At 45.2% G+C, this 10,976-nt stretch overlaps 1 protein-coding gene across 1 annotated transcript in view; it reads left to right on the forward strand.

Annotated features, from left to right (window-relative positions):
• HERC3 (HECT and RLD domain containing E3 ubiquitin protein ligase 3) overlaps nt 1-10,129 on the forward strand; it is a 49,034-nt gene extending 38,905 nt beyond the window's left edge. The window contains exons 19-24 of the mRNA XM_009871219.1: nt 169-335; nt 1,475-1,541; nt 3,318-3,400; nt 6,627-6,810; nt 7,550-7,652; nt 9,921-10,129. Coding sequence (XP_009869521.1) covers nt 169-335; nt 1,475-1,541; nt 3,318-3,400; nt 6,627-6,810; nt 7,550-7,652; nt 9,921-10,129 — 813 coding nt within the window. The remainder of the gene's footprint in view (nt 1-168; nt 336-1,474; nt 1,542-3,317; nt 3,401-6,626; nt 6,811-7,549; nt 7,653-9,920) is intronic.
• Nucleotides 10,130-10,976: the final 847 nt, after the last annotated feature.

The raw sequence follows: 10,976 nt of genomic DNA on the forward strand, positions 1-10,976 counted from the left end.
GCGTGGCACTGTGGTTATGCATAAGCTTTTAACAGAAAATAGAATGGTCGATTTTGTCCCAATTGGAAAAGCAGGGACTGTCTTTTTAGTACATGGAGGAAAGGATGCTGCTGTGCATCGCACCAGTGGGAGTGTGTCTCATCAGGATTTCTCTGTGTGGTTTTGCAGTGCTTTGTAGAACACAACTGGTTTCACTTGATTGGCATCATATGTGGTCTTGCAATATACAACTTCACAGTGGTAGACCTTCACTTTCCCTTGGCTCTGTACAAAAAACTCTTGAACGTGAAGCCCTGCCTAGAGGATTTGAAGGAACTATCCCCTACGGAGGGAAGGTATGAAAAAACAAATCAGCAGCCTTTCTGGGAAGGAATTGAGAACAAGAAACTCAGTAAAAGATGTTCAGTAACACACCTGATCCTTTTGACTGACTGATTAATTTCAGGGGGCTGTGATCCAAGCAAAGTACATAACCCACTGGTGAATTTCATGTAAGACTTCTCCTCTTCCACAGGCTGTCAGATCCATCTGGTTAGGCTCTAACCTTTGTACCCACCTTCTCGACCTCGAGAAACTGGGCGTCAACACAGACAAGAGACCTCCTGCACCCCTTTGAAAAGAGGGATGGGGGTCTGTCCCCCTACTGTGCAATTGCTTGATCCCGGATCCTAATCTCAGCCTTTCCCCTCGAGCCAGGCTTGGGTTAGCAAGCGGGTCTGCTGTATGCCCTGTGATGTTCCCTCCCAGGATGGGAACTGTGTGTAGGACGTCATGCGTCCCAGCCCTGAACCGATGAACTCTGACCTACTCCTGTGCCAGAAAGAAGGGAGTTGAATGGAGTGAAGGAATGACTTTTTTTCTAAATGGTGTATTGGAATCTTTTCTGCCAGTTGCATGGAGTTGTTGGTTCCTTCTGACACTGAGAGGTTAAAAGCCCACTGTTCAGCTGCTCTTGTCTGTTTTTCTTCTGAGTTTCTGTCTGATTTATCCGCACAAAGCAACAGCTACGTTTAACAGTAATGAGGTAAAGTGCCTGGAAGACAGCAGCAGGATTTAGAGGGATAGGAGAAGAATATTTTCTACATGATGGGGATACAGATATAATCCACCACCCTTTCTTCCTCCACTCCCTCAGACCGTTGTGTGATGATGACATAAATGCCTAGGAGACCTTAAGAAGTAGAAATTTAATTCTGTTCTAAGGCCAGGATCATTAAAGGGGATCCATCCCACTGGGTAGGCATGGACTGTATTGGTAATTTATGTGGACTGTTATTTATCTTGCTTCTAACAAAGCATCTCTCTATTTGACATCTTTCCTACTTCCCCTTTCAAGTGACTCAAAGATACTCTGTCTTGCAATCCTATTATTCAGATGTATGATGCTGTTTACTTTTGCTAAATTTCTTTTTCCTTTTAAATGTATGGCTTTTTGAATCCCTGTTGCTGGTTTTTTTTTCTCATTTCTTAATAGGAGTCTTCAGCAGCTTTTAGATTATCCTGGGGAAGATGTAGAAGAGACATTCTGCTTGAATTTTACAGTAAGACACATTTAACATACCAACTCCATGATTGTTATAGTACAATTGGAGCACTTCTGCTTATTCATGTGTATTATGTTTTATTCCAAACTATGCCTGTAGCACATACCTCATGGCAATGTTAAATGATAAAATGTTAAAATTCTTTGCTGTCAAATCTCTTGCTCTTTTGTATGTGGTCATGAAAACTGAGCTAGTAAGTAGATTAAGTAGAGTGGTTTTCCAAGTAGCTTTGTCACTGTGGCATGTGACTTATATGCTAGTGGCCAACTTCTCACAGTAGGGAGTGAGAAGTAAATTTCTATATCCTCCTTGAAAATGAAAGTTAGGTTTTGACATCACTACGTCAATTATCAGCATACTACTGCAATTTAGAATTTTCCTCGCTCTCAGACTTTCCTAGAAACTAAATAGCGGAGGCTATTGCTAGGATACATGCTGAGGCACTCAGCTTGCCTGTGCTACTAAGTAAATTTATTTGTTTTTCTAGCTAGTAACCTAGGTGCCATAGTTTCTATTACACAATGGAGATTCCCTAAAATTAAAAGTTCAATCCTGATGTACACTGAAATATTGGGTACATCTCTCAACAAGTGCAAACATGTAGAACCTCACAAAGAGATATGGCACTGTTACTCTCCAAGCTGTGTTTTCCTCTCTTGACTTAGGCAGGGTAAGGGCTTCCATGTTTCAATGTCTTTGCTTTAGAGTCCTGGTGCTCTAGCAGGTTGTGAGTGAGGGTTCATCCTGAGCTTGATCTGGATTCTTGACTCTGTCCAAGGCCTGCCTGTGGTAAAAACAAGATATCAGGAAACTCTGCTACACACTGAAGAAAATCCTGGCTGAGCTAGGGGAGTGTTGTCCATTTCATTGTTTCATAAATGAGAGCACATAAAGTCTCTTAGATCAATCTTCTGGAGTGAGTCAGTCCTGGGTCTGACCATGTCTCATGCAGGTCAGAGATGCAATTCAGGATAAGGTCATGAAGTCGTAATGATGGTTAATACAGACTGTTAAAAAAGAAAAGAAAAGGAAAAAAAAAGAATGCCTTTGAAGTAAACAGCACGAGAGATTTTTCTCCACATTCTTCTTCCTCACAAAAGAATATTCTTACTCTCCCTTTCTTGCATTGTTGACTGCATAATATATCAAGAGAGATATATCTGCTAAACATTTAAATGGATAAATAAGTGATATCCGAAACATTGAAATGTGTAATTCATCCTGCATGTCAAAATCCAAGTGTCTTTTTTCTGTAGCAAATTGAAAATGGACCCTTTGGCATTTTTTCCACATGACTAATTTTGTATGTACAGAAAATACATGTGTACTGGTGCCATCCTAGGCCAGGCCAAAGCAGCAGGATGTCTGTAGTTGTGCCTTCTTGCAGTCAGAGCAGATGAATTAACCTACTGACCTTCTGTTATTAAAAGGGGAGTCCTTTTTATTGCCAGAGCATGTGGGCTTAGTTAAATACAGTTTTTTAGTTCTCAATACCTTGGGTTTTTTCCACAGGAAATTTACCTTACAAAGTATTTTTTTCCTTTCTGACTTTGCATTCAGACTTAATAGCAGTCCTACAGCAAATGTAAATGATAGAAGGTGCTGAAACGTCGGGCATTTGAAGCAGAGGAAAAGTGTTCTGCATATACCCTTTTCTCTGGCCTGCCCTTCACATGCCAGTCATTGACTGTGAAAGAGAACTCGATATCTTTCTGCATGCATATGACCTGAATAGTACTTGTGGTAAAATTATTTTTTTTTGGTTTTGTATAGATCTGCAGGGAAAGCTATGGTGTGACAGAGCAGAAGAACCTGATTGAAGATGGAGATAAAATTGTGGTGCAGAAGGACAACAGGTTAGTGGGATGTATGTGGGGATGGACTCATACTTGTGGTGGTCAGGTGTGACACCACAAAAAATTTGGCTGAGGTGAAATGCGGGAGAGAATTAAAAGTTACTGCGGACAGATTCTAAGACCAGTTGCTCAAAAGTTACTGGGTGCCAGTGGCACTCAAATAAAAAACAAGTTTTCCTTTCCACTGATGTTTGGGAAATGTACCACAGACTTTCCTGTAAAAGGTCTTTAGATAGACCCTTAGCAGCTTTCTTGTGGTAAACAGAGATTGGAACATGATTTTGGCCCTTGAAGATTGAAGTCACTGATGGTTTAGAGGGGAACTGTATGTGACTAAGAAAACTGAGCCTGGCAAACTTGTTTATAGTATTAATTCTGGAGCCGGAAGCGCTTTCCCTTGAGTGCAGCAGCGAGAGGACCACCAGGCCCTACTGTACATAGATTCCTTTCCATTTGACTGAACACCTGAGAGTTATTACTAGCACAGCTACCGTTTCCCCTCCTTTTTTTTTTTTTTCCCCGCTGCTAAATTATTTTCTTCTTGTAAGCCTGTAATTGGATTTCTACAAATGCCTTTATTACTTGAAGCGGCATTCAAATTCTTTCTCTGCTGGCAAAACAGTGTGATCCAGTGACTAGTCAGCAGCATGGTTAGGGGCTTGTGCTACAGCTGCTGAAGACCTGGCTGGCAGACCTGGAGATTAAGTCATTTTCTATTAATCTGATTATCTAAAAGTGTTTTAATTGTGTCTAAAGCCATTGCTGTAACAAAAGTTTGGTCTGTGTTACCTTCTTACCTATGTTACTGCTGCCCCAAAGGGGGCAATTTTACAGATAAAAAGCTGCCTCCGTGCAAAACTCATGTGGAGGTGGAGCGTTGTTAATTCCAGCTCCCTGCAAGGGGAAGATGGGCTTCAGGTAAATAGAGGAGAATTTAATGTATGCGTGATTATGACAATCTCTGACAGTAAAGTATAGATGATAATGCCAGTGTTAGTACACTTTAGGTTTTTAGGCTGGGCAGGTACACTCGGAAGACAGACGGACATTTTTCTAGTCTGTGTCATACTGGCCTAAGGGAAGGAACAAAGATTTTAGCTGAACAAATGTTTGGGAGGAGCAGCCAAGGTTGCTACTGCAACTGTTTACGAAGTCAGGATAGGCACCAAGAGAAGAAAATCCCAAAGGAGAAAGGCTGGTGTGTAGCTCCACCGGCTTAACACATTCCAAAAGGCAATTGCTTCATCTTGACCAGAGTTTTGAACTCAAGCTAACCTCTAAATCCAGGTCTAGACGTGGCTGTCAATTCATCCACCTTACAGTGCTTAATGACTTCCACCATTTAGAAGCCAGGGACCAATTTGCTGCCCTCCTGGACTGACTAGTTTGCTGTGTGCGTGTCTTTGGGCACTGCCCTTCCTGCTTGAGGACATCTCACCAGGAACCGAAGAATGTGCACGATTGCTTTGACTGAAAAATGCTGAGTAGGAAATGTCTGTGTTTTCCTTTTCTCCTTTGGAGTTCATATTGGGTGTCACCATGTAAAATGTTCTTGATAAAGGGTTCATGACCGTAACAGCCAGCGAGGTATTAAGCAACAGTTAAGTGCTTAATGAGCTTGGATTTTGCTAATGCTCAGGTGACTATCAGGAAAATGACAGCAAAACAAATGCGCTGGAAAATAACTTGCCCTTTGCTATATGATGTCTTATTCCAAGTTTTCATATTTATCAGTCTGCTTCCTTATTTTTCTCTTTTACTTTCTCACACATCCCTTGCTGCTTTTGCATAGCATATGCGTTGAGAATTCCTCCACCAAAAGGTCAAAATATTTCTTTCAGTTGTGACCTTCTCAACTAGAGACTGAGATACCAGATTCTGTGGTGTTCCCTGGTCTGCTTATCCTCTGACTGCAGATGTGAGCTGCTCTCGAATGTCAGGCAAAAACGGCACCTCCACCCACAGAATAGTTTCGTGTCCCAGTTTGCCACACTGCCTAGTGCAATATTACAAGGTGTAAAAAAAAAAAAAGAAAAAAAAATTTTAGGAAATATTTTAAGTCATTGCACATAAAAAATTCTAGTGTTGCACTCAGATCGTGGTGCTTTGAGAACAGAAAAAAGAGTAGAATAAAGAATAAAGATGCTTAACCTCCTAACAAAATCCAGAGACAAAGTCTAGCCAAGGCCTGCAGCAGGTTTCTTGCCAATGACTGCAGAATGTTCTTTTTTATCTTAATGATGTTCTTGGAAACCCTTGAAGCAAAATAGGGTTGTCATTCTGGGAGGAGTCATTCTGTTTGCCGAATGCTCCAAAGGCTTGGGTCCTGTATTTGTTTAACTGGAGCGTGAAGTCTGAAGAGGAGGTTTCTGTTCTTTCTTAAGACTATTTTCTTGCTCTGTAGCCAGGGGTATTCCTTGATTTCTTTTGATGGCTTTGTCTTTGGGGCCAGGAGGGAGAGAACTGACCATGCAATTTCAGGTCGAGACTTTTCAGAGCAGGATTTCCTCAGTCTGCCCGTGGACTACAGCTTTGCCTTTGGAAGTGAAGACGCATTGGGTGGGAGCTAAGTCAGCAGGAGCTGCCTCTGAAAATTCGCCTGGCCAGGGCTCCGTGAGGCTCTTGAGTTTGGAAGTGGTGGTCTTCTGGGCACTGTCTATTCCCTTTCCCAAGCAGAGCAGCCTGGCGGTCTGAGGTCATTGTGGGTGGGCACAGAGCCCTGTGCTGAGTAACCCAAGGACTGAGAAGGTTGTTTCCTGGACTTCCTAAATGTACGGTTACAGGGGGTGGACACATTCCTCCCACTGCTGAATCCTGATATTTGCTTAACGTGACATCTGTGCAGGCCACTGGTTCTGTAGAGAAGAGGCTCCTGCTTCTCACACCTCCCCAGCGTTTGGTGTCACTCTGGCTCCCTCCTGGCCCCGTGGGCAACTGGGTGCAAGGGCACTGGATGGGTTTACTGGTAGCTTAGAGCCTGGGCTGCTGGGGGACCTCCCATGCTGCTACTGGGAGTAAGCAGACACATGGTACTACTGCCTGCCTAACACTTTGTCCACGTTGCAGTGACTCAGCTCGATCAGAGGAGGGCAGTGCGCTCAATCTGTTGGAGACTCAGGTTTGCAAGACACGTTACAGGCAGAAACAGGAAAATTTAGCAGTGCTGCCGCCGAACAGCATGTGATTAAAAGTGCTTTTCTTTGCCTGCTCTCTCTCAATGCACTAGGGAAGAATTTGTGGAAGCCTACGTAAATTATATCTTCAACCTCTCCATCCATGAGTGGTACACGGCCTTTTCCACTGGCTTCCTGAAAGTGTGTGGTGGGAAAGTCCTGGAGCTCTTCCAGCCCACAGAGCTCAGGGCCATGATAGTTGGAAACAGTAACTACAACTGGGAGGAACTGGAGGAGGTAAAGCTTCCCTCTTGTTGTATTTTTCCTCTTTTTTTCACAAGTACCAGGATTTCACACTTACATGAGGTGGGCACTAACTTGGGACATGAGACGTGATAAGCCACAAATTGTTTTTTTATACTTCCTGCACACCTTGCTGTCATTCACATGTAAAATTTCTTACTGGGCTGTCCTGCTAATGATAGAGCTCTGGAAGGAAAATCAAAACAAGAAGGCAGAGGGGGCTTCCATGAACTGTTTTTAGAGATGAAACCTAAGAATGAAGGGAAGAGACAAAGTCGGGGTCTTCATCTACAGAAACTCACTCTACTGCACAAGGGACAGCCAAGGGTTCACAGGGGAGTCTGGACACAATATAAGAGTTGTGTCCTCTCGGAATGCATAGATCAGCAAATTACTTGCTCTGTCTCAGCCTCAGCAGTAAAAGTGGCTTTGCAGAGCAGACCTCATGATCCTGTTCACAAATCTAGCCTGCGATCAGGTAATCCAGGATTCCTCATGACACATGTAATTAGCTGCATAGCCAGGAGCCTAATGCCTGCCTTCTGCGTGTTTTGAGGAGAGCCCTTTACTGGGTCTTTGAGCCATGCAATTGCCTGTGGCCCATCCTGTACTCCATTTCGTACCTGTCAGACATCCATCAGATGTCACATACAGAAGAGAATGGGCAAGAGTTCTGCTTAGTCTTTGCTTTCTAGTGCCAGATGAAATGATACGACTTTTGGGTTTTCAACAGAGTGCTGTCTATAAGGGAGACTACACTGCGACACACCCAACCGTGAGAATGTTTTGGGAAACGTTTCATGCATTTCCGTTGGAAAAGAAGAAGAAGTTTCTCTGTAAGTATCTTGCAGTGATGCAGAGCATACCCTGATATTAAAGACTCACGTGGGAGTGTCTGCAGAGCTCCAGGGTTATGATATATTGCATTAAGTGTTAGAAGATGATCCATCGTGAATGGACATCTCCTGAGTTATCTTTTAGTCAGATAATCTGTTTTCTCCCTTTCTTGTTATTTTTTTATTTTTGTTCATTTTCACCCTCAAAATCACTGGATGACAGCTGAATGAAGAAGCTAGCGTGTAATGTGGCATAAAAATGAAACCATGTATTGGTGTGACTGGGTAGCAGATACCTCCCTCCTGATGGTGGTCTCCTTGTGATAGTGTGGTGGGTGATGTGCTGAGAAAGAGAAGAAATCCCCTGCAAAGCTGGCCATGGGAGATGTGTGCGTGTTGCTTCAGGTGTCCTAGCCGCCCACAGATCTGGGCTGCTGTGCAGGGGCCACTTTGTTTAGGGACAAAAGGGGAGAGAAGGAGAACTGCATGGTTTTAAGGGCAAGTGATTCTGAGTTTGTTGCTACAGCCAGCAACTTTTGCTCCCTTGGCAGTCCTGGTGGTCACTGAGTTGACCAGGAGCCGACAATGCACTCCTACTGCCAAGAAGACAAATGTTAGTCTGGGCGGCAGGTTGAAGGGGTGACCTTTCCCCTCTACTCAGCACCAGTGAGGCCACACCTGGAGTGCTATGTCCAGTTCTGGACTCTCCAGTGTACAGGAGAGACATGGACATACTGGAGGGACTCCAGCAAAAGGCTGCTAAGGTGTTTGGGGGACTGGAGCATCTCTCCTATAAAGAAAGACTGTGAAAGCTCAGGCTGTTAGACACTGGAAGGGGTTGCCCAGAGAAGCTGTGCATGCCTCATCCCCGGAAGTGTTCCAGGACTGCATTGGATGGGCCTTTGAGCAACCTGGTCTAGTGGGAGGTGTCCCTGCCCGTGGCGGTGAAGGGGGTTGGAACTGAACTGGTGTTTAAGGTCCTTTCCAACTCAAGCAGTTCTATGATTCTGTGTTCAGCCTGAAGAAGAAAAGGCTCACAGGGGACTTCGTCAATGGGTACAAATACTTGAAGGAATGGTGCAAAAAAAGACAAAGCCAGGCTCTTCTCGGTGGTGCCCAGTAACAAGACGAGGCAATGGGTACAAACTGAAACACAGGAGGTTCCTTGTGAACATCAGGAAACACTTTTTCCCTATGAGGGTGACTGAGCACTGACACAGGCTGCCCAGGTTCATTTTGGAGCCTTGGAGATAATCCAAATTCTGGACACCGTCCAGGGCATGCTACAATAGGTGACCTTGCTTGAGCAGCGAGGTTGATCCAGAGGACCTCCAGAGGTCCCTTCAGTAAGGCACTCTGTGATTCTGTAACTGCTGGGAAGATAAACGCTGTTGTTTTCACATGAGTTTTCCACACTCCCTGCAAAGAAATGAGCAGTCAGCTAGTTGTACTGCATGTCTGAGCTGGAAAAGGGTCTCAGCCTAAACTTGCCTGCTGAAGTTAGAGAGAGTCTTGGGAGTCCTTGTTCACAGCAGAAGCTTTCGTGGATAGCTGTCCCCACCTGCCCAGCCTGCCATGGCAGGGTCAGCGCACAAAGGTCACGCTTGGAGGCAGCATGACTGTGGTTGGGAGCAGCAAGAGGGGACCAACCCCCATGTGTTGCCTGATCTAGTTGACAGATGGCGTCCCTGGTGACAGGAAGGCTGGGTTAAAACGATCTCTAAGGTCCCTTCCAGCTTAGGCCATTTGTGTTTTCTGTGTTATAAACCCTGGCCCTGGCATTGAGGTGCTGGGCACCCTGTCTCTATCTAGGGCTGTGACCCTGCTGTGAGCATTCGGCAGCCCTGGCTTTGCTCTTTTTGATTCTGCCTGCACTTAAGAGGAAGCTTATCAGGGAAGGGGCTACTTTATTTGCTAATGGAGGCTCCATCCCTGGAGACATTCAAGGTCAGGCTTGATGGTTGCCTGATCCAGTTAAAGATGTCCCTGCTCATTGCAGGGGACTTAGACTAGATGACCTTTAAAGGTCTCTTCCAGCCCAGCATTGATTCTATGATGTGTGCACCCAGCAGTGGCCTGGCTTCTTGCCTCTACTCTCCCACACCTCTGGGAGCCCGGTCATTCCCTGCATGGAGTTAAGTCGGTGTTTTGACCCCTCTGGGCAGTGTCCAGCCAGGCAGGGTGGGGATGGAGTTTGCCTTTAGGCGCAGTTTTCGATGGGAGGTCCCCTGCCGTGCCTACCTGACCTTCTCTCTGCTTTTTCCTTAGTGTTTCTGACGGGCAGCGACCGCATTCCCATCTACGGCATGTCCAGCCTGCGCATCGTCATCCAGTCCACAGCCAGTGGGGAGCAGTACCTCCCGGTGGCACACACCTGCTACAATCTCCTGGATCTGCCCAAGTACAGCAGCAAGGAGATCCTCAGCGCTCGGCTGGTGCAAGCCATCGACCACTACGAGGGCTTTAGCTTAGCTTGACTGGCATGGGAGAGGCACAGACACTTGGGTACAGAGGAAGAAAACAATGGACTTGGCTTTATTTTTGTAAGGGAATGGATCGGGACATTTTGGGGGGAAAATAGAGTTAATAATAATGATGATAATAATCCTAGATTGAGATGATGCAGTCTCAGCCTGATGCTGCCAGCATTTGGTGGGGCTTCAGCGGGGAGAGGCTAATGGTTGGAATTTTCTCATCTGCTGAACGAACTTGGTTCACTGGGCCTTTTTGTTGTTTCCCCTTCAACTCGACATCACTGCCCTCCCAGCAACTCCTTGTAGTTTGCTTAGGTTGCCCCTACACACACACACGCTTACCTCTCCTTTTAATCCAGTTTAAATATTTTGATGTTCCTTGCTTTTAGGCTATGGTGGAAGTTGAGAATGAAATAGTGGTCTCATTTTCTTAAAAACTGTGATTTTCTCCCCACCCTTTCCCCCGCCTTTTTAAATGCAAGCTGGTTCTTGCTTGCTTTGAATGGAAATATCCCCTCTGCCCTTTGGTCCTTGATGGCTGGTGCTGGGCTGGGATGTCTTTGTGCCCCCCAGAGCCGTCTGTTAGTGATATTCTGTCTCTTTGCACCAGGGTGTCTCATGGAGAACATGATGGGGTAGGGGGCTGGCTCATTTTTCCTCACTTGTCTTGAATTTTGTTTCCAAGCAATGTTGTCTTAAAGAAGCCTCAGATTCCTCTGGAGCAGGGTTTGCGTTCAGGCTTGTGGGAGGACAAACCCTGCCTATAATCAGGGTTTCTCAAATTGCATCTCTCCTGTGTTGTGTTTCTGTTTTGGCAAGTTTACAGGTTAGTCGGGTGGGCTTTGCCGAG

Source organism: Apaloderma vittatum, unplaced genomic scaffold (genome assembly GCF_000703405.1).
Source record: "Apaloderma vittatum isolate BGI_N311 unplaced genomic scaffold, ASM70340v1 scaffold3596, whole genome shotgun sequence".
Taxonomy (NCBI): Eukaryota; Metazoa; Chordata; class Aves; order Trogoniformes; family Trogonidae; genus Apaloderma; species Apaloderma vittatum.